This window comes from Euprymna scolopes, chromosome 45, assembly GCF_053919585.1.
Source record: "Euprymna scolopes isolate OS-2025 chromosome 45, ASM5391958v1, whole genome shotgun sequence".
NCBI classification, from domain to species: Eukaryota; Metazoa; Mollusca; class Cephalopoda; order Sepiida; family Sepiolidae; genus Euprymna; species Euprymna scolopes.
In genome coordinates, this window is record NC_136526.1 from 41592890 (window position 1) to 41609955 (window position 17066).

A 17066-nucleotide genomic window follows, 5' to 3' on the forward strand; every position below is an offset into this window, starting at 1 on the left:
TCAATAATTTTATTTGTTATTTTGATTTCAATAATTTCATTTGTTATTTTGATTTCAATAATTTCATTTGTTATTTTGATTTCAATAATTTCATTTGTTATTTTGATTTCAATAATTTCATTTGTTATTTTGATTTCAATAATTTCATTTGTTATTTTGATTTCAATAATTTAATTTTTTATTTTGATTTCAATAATTTCATTTGTTATTTTGATTTCAATAATTTTATTTGTTATTTTGATTTCAATAATTTCATTTGTTATTTTGATTTCAATAATTTCATTTGTTATTTTGATTTCAATAATTTTACTTTTATACTTTCATAAACAAAATTAAAATAAAAGCTTATTTCTAAAATTAAATAAAAACGTATTTTTATAATTTCATCAATATATTTCAAATAAAATAAAAACTTTTAAAAAAAAGTTCTTATTAAAAGTACAAATTAAAACTGTGTTATTTTTATCTGCATAATTTGTGAATTTTCTCGTATATTTTTCAATAAAGACCTTTTATATTTTATTTCAATAATTCGCTCCGCAATCGAAATATTGAAGAACGATAAAAGTGAAGGAATTGATTTGTCTTGTCACCATTTCCGGTAGCAGCCACGCTGAAAGTTAGGAAGTACGTTAGCTGACTATTAGCCAAAAGTGCTATCCCTTCCCCACCCCCTATATGCTTTTCAGCCAAAATGGATTTACAAATTTAAAAAACACAAACTGAGGTCTTCAATCTTTTGAAAGCCATCTTTGATAAGGATGATACTAGGCCTTTTACTGCTGCTTCCTCCTTCCAGTCTTGCACTTGCCTCCCCTTCCGGCATCCGGTTTTTACTTATTTGACCACTTTGAAGAAACAAAGTTTTCAGCATGATGGGCAAATGGTTAAAACATTCAGCATAATGATTTCTATCCAGAAGGAATATGAAGACTTTTTTTTTTTTTTTTTTTTTTTTTTTTATTACATTTTCACCCCAAACAAGGCAAATTGCCACTTTGGTGTAGGGGGCTACTATCAGGGGCAACAACTACTGGGGTACTATGTAGGGATTTGGGCTGCAAGGTGTCGGTTCACGTTACACTTGAACTTCTGCACGTCAGTACTGTTGGGGAAGCAGGGACCTGGAATGGAATTCCAGAGTCTTGCGGTTCTGGGGAAGAAACTATTGGAGTAAAAAGATCTTTTACATCTAGGGACCTCTACAGTGTGGGGGTGGGATCTAGTAGCCTGTCGGGTTTGTCGAGGGTGCTCGCGTCGTGGGGGCACAAGTGATTGCAGTTCATCAGAGCATTCACCACTAAAATACTTGTAGAACAGGCAGAGGGATGCAACATTTCGTCGATGGGACAGAGGCTGAAGCTTAGATGCCAGTTTCTTTTGTTGTTATTTTTTTTTTTTTTATTTATTTATTTATTTATTTTTTTTTTTTTTATTGATGATAGAGGAGGGGCAAATAATACAAATTTTTATTTTGATTGGTGAATCTGTCCAATTTGAGGGTTCTTGATAAAATGCAGAAATGCATTTGTAATTTGATTAACCCCATCATTTCTATGTCTCTGCAAACTCCTACTCACAGACCTGACGCTGCTAGTCTCAGTCTTTCATATTACTATTATTCTTCAGAATCTGTAGTGAAATGGGGACAAAAATGGATGGTCACTTTCAATACTGCCAAGACTAACCTTGTTTCCTTCAATAATTACAAGAAACCTTCTCTACCACCAAAAGCTATGGCTAAAGATACGTACTTCTTTCAAACTTCTCGGCTTAACCTTCACAGGGAACATGAGTTGGAACAGATACATTGAGAGCATTGCCAAGGCTGCTGCAAAGAAGGTGGGCTCTCTTTACTGTTCTAGAAAGTTACTTATGCCTGAAAGTATCCTGTACTTCTATAAGGCCACCATTCGCCCATGTATGGAGTACTGTTGTCACATTTGAATTGGTGCATCTAATATTAGTCTAATTTTTTTTTTTTTTTTTTTTACACAGTGATCACCACTTATCAAGGCCCGGAAGCCACTCATGGATAAGGGTTATTGCAAGTACATCATGTTAGTGTGGAGACTTGATGAAGCGTTTACTTAAGGAGGCGGTTCATTAGGAATTTGTTAACGTTGGACTTGAAGACATCCAAGTTGTAGTCCGGTGGGAAGCAGGCAGACGGAACAGAGTTCCACAGGCATGCAGTTCTAAGAAAGAAGCTTTGTTCATGGAATCCGCGTTTTGATTTAGGAACAGATATAGAGTGGGGGAAATTTTTCACAGTGGATTCAGCTAGACGGGTGTTTTTCATGAAAGATTGGCGAGGGGGGACCAGAGTTCAGACGAGCACCTGCCATGGAAATAACGATAAAACAAGGATAAGCTCGCAACGTCTCTTCTGTGGGAGAGAGGTTGCAGGGTAGAGAAAAGGGCATCCCCCACTAAGCCACGAAGTCTATTTTGTACTCTGTCAAGGCAGAATAGGCTGTTTTTAGCAGCTCCTGCCCAGATATGGCAACAGTATTCCATCCTTCCATTATTTCTGAACAGAGTTCAAAAGAGTTCCCAACCTAATTGTCCTGAACTGTCATCTAGGCTTCAACCTCTGTCCCACCGACAAAATGTTGTATCCCTCTGCCGGTGTTTGAAGTATTTTAATGGTGGATGCTCCGATGAACTACAAGCCCTTGCACCATCTTGACGGTTCTTTGACCCCCATCAAACCCGGTCCTGGATATGACCTTAAACTATATCCAGTGGTGAGGCCCCAGCTTGCGGGCTTTGGGGAGTGTGGAGCCACCCTTTAATTGCCATTGCTCCCAGGTCCACTCTGACCTGGAGTGGTAGTACCTGTTAGGGTCCTAACTATGGGTTAAATAGAAACCAACTTGAAAACAACAAATATATTCTATTAAAAAAAATTTCTTCAAAATCTTTGGATTCGGCATTAAATAACCCAAAAAGGGTTGATATGCCGTAAAACAAAAACAACTAACCAACTGACCAACCCATCAAACCCGAGAAGCAGCAAAGTCCCACCCTTTCACAGTAGAGATCCCTAGATGTAAGAAAGCCTTCTGGGTCATTCTGCGTCAAATCATCCAGAAATATGGGATTTTGAAACCCATATCCCCAGATCTGGCTATAGTTCGCACTGCAGATAGACAATATAGGTACTAAGAAATCCTGAAAATTTGAGCACAAAACTTCAAGTGGTTCCCGATTTAGAGCATTTTTTTTTGTTTTGGTGTTAGTCACATAATGTGACAATTTGGTGATGAAATTTCTTTGAATATTTTCTGATTGAAAGATCGTATGGCTCTAAAAATTCACACAGGTAAGTTTTTTGACTCAAGGAATCCAAAAAATGGCATCAGATTTTCTCAAAAATGAAGCCTTATAAAGATATTAAGGGTTTTTGGATTTTTTTCACATGTGCCCCAAAATTGAATAAAAAAGGAATGTGGCTGGCATGGTAATGCATTACTTTTTTCATATGTTTTTTTTTTTTTTTTAGCCACAATAAATTGTCTCTGGACCAAAAATGGTTAAAAGTTCTTGTTTTGTTCACTCACAGTTTCTGTTGAAAGTCGGGTATATTTTTGATGATAATGAAAAATATTCCCTCCCCCTATTAGATGTGATAATCAATTTAGACATGTGTTAAACTTATTTCACAACTTAATTTTGGAATAAATTTTGGAGGAAGCCAGATGCTGAAAGTAAACGGGCTCACTTTCTCCATGTATTTATCTCACATTTAATTGTCTTCACCAAAAATGGTTAAAAGTTCTTGTTTTGTTCACTCAGATTGTCTGTTGAAAGTAAAGATGCTTGAAAAAGTCTTGAGACCATTCAAAAATTTATGTACACTCATTTTCTGCCTTTTTGACTCCTTCCCTTGTTCCTTTTTCTTATACAAATTTTGATAAGGACTGTTTGTTTTAGCTAGGCCCTTCTTTGAGTGAACGTACTATTTCATACACAAAAACGAACTTCTGTCTTCTTAGCTCCTTACATCAAGTGGCTTCACATCACGTTTAGAGTGATTTCAATTAAAAAAGAATGCCCAGTCTTCCAAACCTTGATATGCCTAAAAAGAGAGATATGTTACATCGGAAAGAAAAAAAACAAGAAGTACAAAATCAACTATTTTCTTATGAGAAAATTTGGTAATGTCCAAGATAAGTGCTCAGAAAAATCAAGCTACCGGAAGTGGATACAGTTGATTATGGAACAGAACGGAGTCACAGAGTTAAGACACAAAAAACGAAACCATATATTTATTTTAAAAAATTACTTTACAGGGTTCTATGGACAAATTTATCTTTAGTTGACCTTTGACAACTAAATATTTTCGCTTACTAGCCAAATAGAAAATGACTAGCCAAAACTACATGATTTTTAGAATATGATATCTTCGTTCTATGACGAGTTTGTACAACATAAAAATTTTTGTGTATTTTTATTAAATAAGTGCAATTCTAATATGCACCGAATTTTATGCGTTTCATTATTTCTAGTCGCCACTTTAAAAAAATCATTCCAAATACGACTATTTCACTCACAATGTAGAGCCCTGCTTTCGTTTTAACACTTCTTGTGTTATTACAAAACAAAAAAAGAATGACTTTAAACAAAAAAAAAAACACTTCTTGTATTATCAAATAATAAAACAAATATTTTATTAAAAAAAATTAATTTAATTTTGACACAAAAGATGACAAAACCAAAAAAAACAAACAATTATTTAATTATGCAAATTATGTATTATAAAGTTTAATTTGATTATTTATATATATATATATAACGGCTCTTTAAAATATTTTTTATTCTTAGATAGAATGTCTTTTGCAAGTTTTATCACCTAATGTTTTCATAAATAATGTATCATAAAACGGCTATCTCCAAAATTTATAATATATAAAACTGTAAAATATATAATTTATATAATAAAATTATTTTATAACATATAATTTGTATAATTAAGTAATTGTTTTTTTTTATTTCGTCGTAAAGCAAGTGTTAAAATTAAATTAATTTGTTTTAATAAAATGTTTTATTATTTGATAATGTAAGAAGTGTTTTTTTTGTTTGTTTGTTTAAAAGTCATTTTTGTTTTTTGTTTTTTTACGTGATAACACAAGACGTGTTAAAACTAAAAGATTTTTTTTATATGGTTGCGTTTTTTGTGTCGTGACTTTGTGACTCCGTTCTGTTCTATAATCAATCGTATCCACTTCCGGTTACTTGATTTTTCTGAGCACTGATCTTGAACTAGACGTATCCATGAACCATTGGGTCACAATCACTACCCGTTATTTGTTCCACTTCGATTTGTTTAAAAATTCATAAACTATTACATATCTTTTAAGACAGTCTCTTTATTTCAATACTAGCGAGGGGTACCCGGCGTTGCCCGGGTGTTTGGAGGTGTGTGTGGAAACTCCGGGGGTTGCGGGGGTTAAAAAAATGCTTTGGTAGGTAAGCATGAGGATTGAACCCGAACTGTTGAGGCAAAGTTGATGCTAACAGAAACACTTTTGAATTTATTTAATTACTTGGATTTGGCAGGTGCCCGTTTTAATGAGTTAATGAGGTCAAGTTTGACTGCGGGATAGTATTTCATTTACTGCTGAACGCTTTTTTTTTTCCCCCCAAGATGTTATAGGAAAAAGACTTACTCATATGCATCGAGCGACAAATGTTGAATATTTATCTTCCCGAAATCAAGCAAATTAAATAGACAGGCGAGCTTCGTTGTTAACTGTGAGATATTACGATTTATATGTGATATAAAAAGTTTTAAAAAGTTGTGAAGCGACCGACCGCTTCTCTGAAAAAAGCCTTTTGTAGACATACAGAAACAGCGAACACACATACAAACATACATACAAACATACATACATTTTCGCTTTTATATTTATAGATGTCTTCTTCTCCAACTTCTCCTTCTTCTTCTTCTTCTTCTTCTTCTTCTTCTTCTCCGTCTTCTCCTTCTTCTTCCCTTTCTTCTCCTTCTTCTTCCCCTTCCTTCAACTCCTCCTTTCTTCTTCTTCTTATTATTATTATTCATACTCACTAGGAGTTCTCACACAGTTCATACTTTTAAGACAGTCTCTTTATTTCGATATTATCTCTTCTTCTCCAAGTCCTTCTTCTTTCTTCAACTTCTTCTTTCTTTTTTCTCCTCCTTCTTCTTCCTCCCCTCCTTCTTCTTCATATTATTTGTACTCACTAAGAGTTCTCACACAGTTCATACTCACTGATAATAACCGGTGGTGTTCTCCCCAGATTTCCAGTACTCTCCACCGCATTTGATAACGTTTGCAAGTGCAAATATCCTTGGTTTCTTGCTCGCATGACCATTGGTCTTCACTGGAATTTCGGTGATAACAACTAGGGCTATGACAACAGAATATCCTTTACATTGTTTTGACTCTCGAGTATATATAGAGTCAATCAACTGAATACCACATCACTCTATATGAAAGCATATAAGATATCAACAGATACACTCTCGAGAGTCAGAACAATGAAAAGAATATGCTGTTGTCATAGCCCTAGTAATAACCTCCCCAAGGTGTCTGTACTTTTTTACACGGGTTAGTGGCCTCCTTCTTTAACCCTTTCATCCTCTTGGACCAATCAGTATTAGCCAAGACTGATGCCTTTTTTATTTATTTTTCTTTTTTCTTTTATTTTAAATATAATTTATCTTCTATAAATATAAAAGCAAAAATGTATGTATGTTTGTATGTGTGTTCGCTTTTCCTGTATGTCAACAAAAGGCTTTTTTCAGAGAAGCGGTCGGTCGCTTCACAACTTTTTAAAACTTTTTATATCACATATAAATTGTAATATCTCACAGTTAACAACGAAGCTCGCCTGTCTATTTACTTTGCTCGATTTCGGGAAGGTAAATATTCAACATTTGTCGCTCGCAGCATGTGGGTTAGTCTTTTTCCTATAACATCTTGGGAAAATAAGAATCCCGCAGTCAAACTTGACCTCATTAACTCATTAAAACGGGCACCTGCCAAATCCAAGTAATTAAATAAATTCAAACGTGTTTCCGTTAGCATCTCGCGGTGAGGCAATCGTTAACGTCGCACGTTTTTTTTTTTCACACTTTAATTTACAACTTTGACTCAACGGTTCGGGTTCGATCCTCATACTTACTTTTTTTTTAACCCACCCCCGGAGTTTCCACACACACCTACAAACACCCGGGCAACGCCGGGTACCCCTCGTTAGTATATACATAAAAGTGAAAGTGTCTGTCTGTCTATGTGTGTGTACATTTCCCTACACAATAACTCTGTCAATTTTTAGTCTACAGACTCGAAATTTGACATACAGGGTACTGAAATTTGAGAAAATCGATGTGATCGGTTTTCGGCCAGAAATTTGGCGATTAAGGGGTCAAAGTTCAACGATTTGACCTTTAAGAACTCTACCAAACTCCTCCGACAATTTTGGGTCTACACACTTGAAATTTTAGATATAGGTTCCTTGGACATGGATCTAACTTAATAACTTGATTTGAGCCCAAAACAAAAAATTTTAAGAGGTCATAATAGGGGTCAAAGTTTTAAAAAATTGACCGCCTTTTTTTTTTTGCTCAACATACACCTCCAAATACTCGGGCAATGCCGGGCTGAAATGCTAGTTTATATATATATATATATATATATATATATATATATATATATATATATATATATATATATTTCATTCATTCATTTGTTTTTATTTATTTATTTATTTATATTAAGATGCGATTTCTTACTGCTTCAGTTCCTTTAGGTGCATGCAGTGCCCTTCTGCTATTCATCTTACTTCTGTTGCAATTTTCTTGTGGTTGGTTAGTGTTCATCGTTCAAATGGGTTGGTTGCAACATTCAAGGATTTTCCTTAAGATTTCAGATTTTTTTTTCATTACCATTCACTGTAAAGTCTCAGTCTTCCCTTTGTTTTGAATTGAAAGAAGAGTTTCTAATAGGGGGCTAATCTATACAAGTCCTGAAGATAAAAAGAGTTTTCGGTGGGTAGATGATATGCAGGAATTCTGAAATATCCAATATTTTTATGGAGCAACTCCAGCTTCTGATTGGTTGCTAGCAGAAAATGGATGCATCTGATTGGTCAGTTCCTATCACCAGTGTCTAAAAAAATAGGACCTTCCAATTTTCTTTAATCATATCCTCTGATTATATAAAAAAAAATATTGCAACACTTTGATTTCTATTTCTTCTGGTCTTTTTTTCCAGGTGATATACTGATTTTTTTTTTTCATATTTCATATTCCTTTCAGTTTTTCGACAAACTCTGTGTTATTATTATTATTATTTGTACTCACTAGGAGTTCTCACACAGGTAATCATCAGTGACAACAACCAGTGATGTTCCCCAAAGTCCAGGTGACAACAAGTCTCTCCAGATCTCCAGCACTCTTCACCTCTTTTGATACCCTTTACAAATGATTTTTGCTTTATCACAGCTGATGCTTGCCGTTAATTTCTTGTTCGCAATGACCATTGGTCTTCACTTGAATTTTGGGTGGCAATAAGACTCCCCAATGTTGTTATTATTTATTTATTTTGCCATCTAATTCACATTTGTGTTTGTGATGTATCTATGATGTGTCATGGCATGTTCAAAGTGATGGAGAAATGAGTGATTTGTTTAATTAATTATAAGTTTTTTTTTTATTTATTTCTTTTTAAATTTTTCAGACATAATTTAAGAACCAAGATATATTTTAGCATGTATTTTGTGTTATATGAAGAAAAAAAAAACCAGCCTTACAGAAACAAACGTTGATGAAATTACAATTAGTATAATAATAGATATATATTTAATGATAAATATTTTGTTTTATTTTCAGGTTAGCAGCATGGGGTCTGCGATGGGGACTACGTCGCTACCTGCATGCCGAATTGAAGATTGGCCGGACAGGTATCTTCAGTTTGGGTAAAATTCATCTTGGACTCCCAGTATACGGTCTCACTCTGGTAGGTTGACATATGGCACTACCTTTTTGTTGCCAAAATTTTATTGTTAATAATCATCGAGAATCAAACGTAACACATCATATACACTCGTGAGCAAAAAAAAAATGGGCCAAACAAATGTTATACATTTCATTGCACCACAAGCTATATTGAACAATGAACAACTAAACAAGGAAACTTAAACGAGACTAATAACACAGAACAAGACATTTACTTTAATAAATGTTTAGTATAAAATCGCATTCCTTTTGATTTCTTTAAAAGATCAATCCTTTTAGACATGCTCTCAACCAAAGTAGAACACTGTGAAGTGGAGATGCTATTCCATTCGCTTTGCACAGCTTCCCACAGTTTGTCATTATTCGAAAAAGTTTTTCCAGCCAATGCATGAGATATTATGGACCGAATATTCTCGATTGAGTTTAAATCAGGGCTTTGACCTGGCCAAAGTAGCATATTAATTGACAGATAAGAAAACCACTTTTTGTGACTTTAGCAGTGTGTGCAGGGCATTATCATGTTGAAAAATAATGTTCTGGGATATTCCCAGCTTCTGGATACTTGGTAACAGTCCTGTTTCTAATATTCGAATGTATTCCTTTGCATTGATTGACTTCTCACATCTAATAAGTTCCCCAACTCCTGCTGCAGTAAAATTTCCCCGTACCATTAACCCTCCATTCCCGTATTTAACTGTCGTTTTTATGCAACTTGGTGAAAATCTTTCTCCAGTTCTTTGATTGCACCGTTCGGGAGCATCGGGAGCATCACTAACAAGTCAAAATCTTGATTCATCTAACCAGAAAACATTCCTAAACCAGTTTGTATCTTTCTTGCCATAACACGAGAAAAATATCTTTCTATCATTGATGTTCTTCTTAGATAAAACTGGCTTCTTTGCACACCTTTTTAGAAGAAAATCCCATTTCTTTCATTTGTCTAGATATTGTTTATCTAGAAAGAGAATTTCCAGCCCCTGTTTTGAATTCTTTACTATGGTCAACATAAGTTTTCTTCCAATCCTTCAAAACAGTTAATTTAAGCCTGTGGTCGTCCTTCAGGGCAACCAGATCCAGATTTCTCTTTTACCAAGCATTCGACTTCGAACCTTCGACCAATTCGCTTCACTACAGAAAGAGATGTTTTCACATTTTCTTTTATTAAAATATAAATCATTTTCAACCGCCTTAACCCTGCAATTCGGTTTTTTACATCCTTGCCAAGATGCGGTGTTACCATTTTTAGGATTAATTTTTCCACTTATTATTATATGCTATAATAATAATGATCTGCAAAATAGAAATTTTGAGTTAAAATTAACAAAAATTCATAGAAAAATATTGAAAAATCAATTTCTTCTTTCTTTCACGCGTGGCCCATTTTTTTTTTTTTTTTGCTCAAGAGTGTGTGTGGGTTTGTGTATAATATATATAAAATATATTTTAGTCATCGACATACAGATCTGTTAAGTTGTTTCACAACTCATCAGTGCCGCTAGACTAACACCTATCCCAAGCCGAGGATCGAACCTAGAACCATCGTGATGACAGTCGGCAGTTCTACCCCTTGACTACGGAAGCGGTGGCCGCAAATTAATCTGTCTGAATGTCTATTTAAATAAACATCCGTCCGCCGCTCGTAGAGGGCTCAAACGTTTGTTTGTAAACAAACTGCGAGCTTCGCATTTTTTCAGCTAAATTAAGTGGCGAGTGAGATTATTTACGATAGTGCTCAACCCAAGAGGGGGGGGCTTTATAAAATATATTTTAGTCATCGACATACAGATCTGTTTCGTTGTTTCACAACTCATCAGTGCCGCTAGACTAACACCTATCCCAAGCCGAGGATCGAACCTAGAACCGTCGTGATGACAGTCGGCAGTTCTACCCCCTGACTACGGAAGCGGTGGCCGCAAATTAATCTGTCCGAATGTCTATTTAAATAAACATCCGTCCGCCGCTCGTAGAGGGCTCAAATGTTTGTTTGTAAACAAACCGCGAGCTTCGCATTTTTTCAGCTAAATTAAGTGGCGAGTGAGATTATTTACGATAGTGCTCAACCCAAGAGGGGGGGCTTTATAAAATATATTTTAGTCATCGACATACAGATCTGTTTCGTTGTTTCACAACTCATCAGTGCCGCTAAACTAACATCTATCCCAAGCCGAGGATCGAACCTAGAACCGTCGTGATGACAGTCGGCAGTTCTACCCCCTGACTACGGAAGCGGTGGCCGCAAATTAATCTGTCCGAATGTCTATTTAAATAAACATCCGTCCGCCGCTCGTAGAGGGCTCAAACGTTTGTTTGTAAACAAACCGCGAGCTTCGCATTTTTTCAGCTAAATTAAGTGGCGAGTGAGATTATTTACGATAGTGCTCAACCCAAGAGGGGGGGGCTTTATAAAATATATTTTAGTCATCGACATACAGATCTGTTTCGTTGTTTCACAACTCATCAGTATACAAATTTAAAATTGCAAAATATATTTTAGATGGATTTATTGTTCGACAGGATACTCAAATAAGATATATTGACATTTCCTTAATCCGCAGAGTTTCAAAGAAATGCATTCTTCTTGTTTGTATTCTTCTACAACAAGTTTTATTTCCTATCTGGTTTGCATCAAGCTTTTTTATTTCGCTTGGAAAATATTAATATTTATATAATATTTATATTTGCTTCAAGTTTACAGAAGCTTATAAATTTAATCCTTACTAATTGTTTTTAAACATTGCAAAGAGTTGATCAACGTTTCAACATTTTCATGCTTCGTTATGACTCCAAGTGAACTTCACTCAGAAAATAAAACTTACTCAGAATGCCATAGAAACGATGAGAAGATCCTTTTGGTAGCCACTGACCCCCCCCCCCATCTCCATCGATTGTCTGGTTTGACCACTTCTAAAGCTCTTTTAAAACTGCTTAGTTTGCAGTGGGGGGGGGGCTCCCACCTTTGAACACCAGTTGGTTACCAAAAGAGTAATTTGATCACACATTATTTGGTGTGAGTCACTAAGCAGGTAACAAATAATACGTAGAAAATAAAAAGTATGAAATAAAGATGTGTTTTAATGTTAGCTCTATTTCATAAATTAACGATGCTAAAAATTGCTATTTACCTTGTTTGTTAACTGGGTTAGTCAAAATGGATTTATTTGTATTTTTCCCCAAACTAGTTTATTCATCTTAACTGGATAATACATAGACATCTATTAGATAAAGGGGAAAATGTGTGTTAGTTTATATATGTGTGTTTGTATATCTGCCAAAACCTTTTGACAAATGCATCAGACCTTAACAAAATCAATATCATTAAAAAGATCAATCTCTCAGATGAAAAATATTTAAAAATTGGCCAAAAAGATTAATTCCGTGCTGGTCAACTGGGCCATTGTTTGCAAAGAGGGGTCAGTTTTTGCGTGAACATTTTTTTGCAAGTCGTACGTCTACCGATCTCAACGTACATTTATAAAACCTCATTTTGAAGGCCTGTGGTGTCATAAGTTGCCGTGGTCGAAACAGTTAATGTGTTAGCTCTTTTTTTTTTTTTTTAACCTCCTTCTCCTCTTTTGCATTACAGGTTTGATCCTGCCTACTGTGGCTTTTCTTTTTTTTGTGCTCGCATGGGCACTCGCTGCTATTTTGATTGAAACATTTTTTTTTTTAGGGATGGATTGCTCAATAGCTTTAGTATACCACCTCTTTACCCGGGCAAAGTCTAAATATTTGAAATTTTACATAAAGGGTATTCAGAGATAGGGCAAACTTTTTAATCGGTTTAGGTAAAAAATTTGAGCTACAAGAGGTGACAGATTTTCACAAGATCAGTATCGTTTCGAAGCTCGACAAATACCGAAAAATTGGCTAAAAATATTAATTTCTGCACCCTCAACTGGGCACTTTTCTATAGGGAGGGATCGCTTTTTTCGCCGATATTTTCAAAAGTCATCCCCTTTTTTCGATTGTCTAGCCTTAATTTAAATCTACGTCACTTCGGTTTGGCGGTAGTCGTAACAGCAAAGACGTCACGTTTTTCCTGTTCTTTTCCTCCTTCGCGGTATGGGTTCGAGCCTGTCTTCCTACTACCACTTTTTTGTTGCTCAAAACACACCTCTAAACACCCGGGCAACGCTGGCCACCCATGCTAGTATATATATCTATATATCTATAAAAGTGAACGTGTCTGCCTGTGTGTCTGTCTGTCTGTGTACATTTCCCTACGCAATAACTCCGTCAATTTTTAGTCTATAGACTCGAAATTTGAAATACCGGGTACTGAGATTTGGGAAAATCGATGTGACGGGTGTCAGCCAGAAATTTGGCTGTTAAGAGGTCAAATTTCAACGATTTGACCTTTAAGAACTCTACCAAACTCCTCCGACAATTTTGGGTCTAGACACTTGAAATTTTAGATTTAGGTTCCTTGAACATGGATCTAACTTAATAAAGTGATTTGAGCCCGAAACAATAAATTTTAAGGGTTCATAATAGGGGTCAAAGTTTTAAAAAATTAACCATTTTTTTTTGTTTTTTTGCTTTTTTTGCACAGCATACACCTCCAAACACCCGAGCAACGCCGGGCACCCCTGCTAGTAAACTAGAAGAATATGTGTCTCGAGATAGGTAAAATTAATTTCCCAAACACTACTATGTTATTTTACAAAGATAAAAATAAATAAAATTCTATGGAAAAGAGAATGAAAACAAGTCTCTAAAAAGATAAATCTCTTAAATAATTATTAAAGAAAAAAAATTTTACATGTCACAAAAATCTCATGTACTATTCAAAAACTGATATACCCTTTTGTATGCAATAGTATTCATGTTGAACACGAATATTATTATCATAACTTTATTAGGTCTGGATTTTAATCTTAATAATAATTATAAAACTCTGTGGATCGTCAATCTTGTCTTTGTGTATGCACGTGCATATATGTACATGAGTGCGTGTGTGGCACATGCATATATGTACATGTGTGTGTGTATACGTGTACAGGCACGTGGATATGTATATATTCTTTATGTAAATACAGTTATATATAGTCAAATACAGTTACATATTTATATAAAGAATAGTAAAAAAATATAATTTGCTCTCTTTGATTGAGCATTATCAATGACCCTTGTTGAAATTCAATTGTTCTTATTTTTTGATATTTTTCTACTTTGAAATATATATCTCTATATAAATAAAATGAACTCATTTTTTCCCGTCTGATTTTGACATTAATAGGATTAAAAATCAAGATATTTCATGCAAATATAATATGCACAAACGGCAGAACAATATCTGAGGTGTGTTATAGGCTTATTATTTCTCAAATTCCTCGATAATCTTAGATTTCTATACTTTTTCTGCTGAGAAGTCACGGCCAAAATCGGTTAAGATCAATGGAAGTGGTAAAATATTATCTCTCTAATAAATTCCTCCTCCCCCTGCCACCACTTAACACTGTTTGGGGATCGTTCACAAGGAACAGTTGAGAAGAGAACACCGGTTTGGCTTCGTAGTTCTTTCATGTGAAGTTATTTAAAATCAGTAAACTAAGCTGCAGTGCTCTGTGGCGTAGTGGTTAGCGTGCTGGACAATTCACATTATATTTTCACGTTCGCGCCGACCTACCGTAGTCGTTTTTTTTTTTTTCCTAAACAACTGGAATGGACTTTTCTTGGTGGCCGAACTGTTAACGTTGCAGATGTTTTTTTTTTTTTTTTCACACTTTATTTTCCTACTTTTACTCATGACTCCGGGTTTGATCCTTCCTACTTACCTACCATAACATTTTTTAAAACTCCCCCCCCCCGTCCTGGAAACAAACACTCGGGCAACGCCGGGTACCCCCGCTAGTATATATATAAGAACAAGTTGTTAATAAAACATGTTAAAAAACACTTTGAAAAAGAGTTAAAAACATATTTAATTTTAAAAAGGAAACACTAAATAAGTGGATGGTCCTTAATCCGCGGAGTTTCGAATAAATACTTACCTTCTCATCAGAGGGTAAGATTTAGCAAAATGTGGGATCGGATTTTGCTTGCAAAAGTATTTAATGAAACTGCAAGTAAGTCATAGACCTTACTTGATAACAAAAAGTGAAGCAGAGGGAATAGGGTGAATAAAAAAGTGATTTCATGTGAATGAATAGTCTGGTGAAGGGTAAAATATCTAATGACGGTATTGCAGAATCCAAGAAAGTTAGTTAAATTTCCATTCGCACAAGTAAAATCCCAAGGGAATCGCGGGATTGGAAGATGATCCAAAGTAATCCAAAAGGCAGAAATCCGTGGAATAATTCACAAATAGGTACAAGGAAAAGGGAATAAATTCCAATAATATTATTAAAAGAAAGATAAAATTTGCGTGAAAAAAGGAATGGAAGAAATTTTAAACTCGACTGTCGAGGCAAGGCTGATTTAAGAAAAATGAGTAAATAAGGAGAAAAAAAAATTGAATGGTGATTGAATTATTTTAAAATAGAAAAGCCAGACAAGATGACGTTAAAGGCGCCAAAATTTTAAGCAAAAAAGGGGTCAACTGAAATGTACAAGTTATTATTTAATTCTTAAATTATCAGCAGGAGTTATTGAAGGACACAAAATGAAATAAGAAGAAATATAAAATAAATACATACACATATATGAATACATACAATTACACACACACACACATATATATATATATATACACACAACCAACTTACATACATATAAGTAAATAGATGAATAAATAAATAAATAAAAAGTTTTTAAAAAAAATTTTAAGGGGAGAGGATGACCGGTATCTGCAAATTCCGGAGAAAGCAAATAAGTAGTATAGTAAAGTATAAGTAAACATACATGCAGAATATAAATGTGTAGGTAGATTGATATATTAGATAGATAGGAATATTTAAACGCTAAAACGGAAATTGCAGATGAAAAACTAGCCAAACAAGGAAGAAATAAAGAATTACAATAAAAAATTATAAAGTTATAAAATATTAAGAAAGTATGTAGAAAAAACGATAATGTTAGAGAAAAGAATATATATATATATATATATATATGAAATGTTAAATTAATGGCTATGTAATTTCAAATTTACCATAATTAAATTTGGACTTATGTTTACAGAAAGAGATCAGTTCGTTTTTAGAGTTTATTATGTTGCTACTTTGAGGGGAAGTAATTATAGTTATAGCTTCGGTTGTGCAGAGGCGACATGACTTGGAACCTGGAGTATAAGACTTAACCTTTTTTAGGATAGTCCATTTGATTGAGAAAGGTATTATTAGAATTAAAGTGGTTAGAGAAGTTCCTTGGTTATTATTAAAATTTTGGTTGTTAAAAGAAGAAATGTGGTTTGATATTCTTTTATTAATTAACTAGCGAGGGTACCCGGCGTTGCCTGCATGTTTAGAGGTGTGTGTGCACGGGCGGGGAGAGTAAATCAAAACAAAAGAATAAGCGAAGTAATCACCCTGTTTAAATATTATAAAAAAAAAATGTTAAAACTTTTAAAAAAAAGCGAAAAGAAAAAGCTAACGTAAGGCAAATGAACGATGTTAAAATTTCTTAAAATCGGAAAAACAAAAAAAGAAAACGCGAATGTGATGGAACCCCCCCCCCCGAAAAACGAACGTTAAAACTTCTTTAAAAAATCTGAAAAATAAAAACAAAAAAATAATCATAGAACGTGAAAAATGGCTTAAATAACGCTGTTTCAATATTAAAACTTTAAAAATCGAAAAAAGAAAGAAAAAGACCACGATTTAAACTTACAACCTTTAGATAATGACACTGCGCTATAATCAAGAGAGCTAAGAGGACGTTGACGAAATTGGGTCGTATTTTTAATATTTATACTAAATGTTCCGACATCATTTGCGCATGCGTGGACGGTTTTTTACTAACCCCTCTCTGTACAAAAATAGCTAGTTTAGGGTGAAGGAATTAATTAATGTTTTGGGCTAATTTTTCGATATTTGTCAGGCAAAGGTTCGAGCTTGGAAATTATACCTATTTAGGGAAAATCCATGGCCTGTATCGAAAGTTTTTGCGAGACACACAAACA

The 17066-nt window shown here is 34.4% G+C and overlaps 1 protein-coding gene across 2 annotated transcripts in view; it reads left to right on the forward strand.

Annotated features, from left to right (window-relative positions):
• Positions 1 to 17066, forward strand: part of LOC145269494 (protein hobbit-like) — a 387158-nt gene that overhangs the window by 57237 nt on the left and 312855 nt on the right. For both annotated transcript variants that reach the window (XM_080125227.1, XM_080125228.1), the window contains exon 3: positions 8882 to 9008. In XM_080125227.1, the coding sequence (XP_079981353.1) occupies positions 8882 to 9008 (127 nt within the window). The remainder of the gene's footprint in view (positions 1 to 8881; positions 9009 to 17066) is intronic.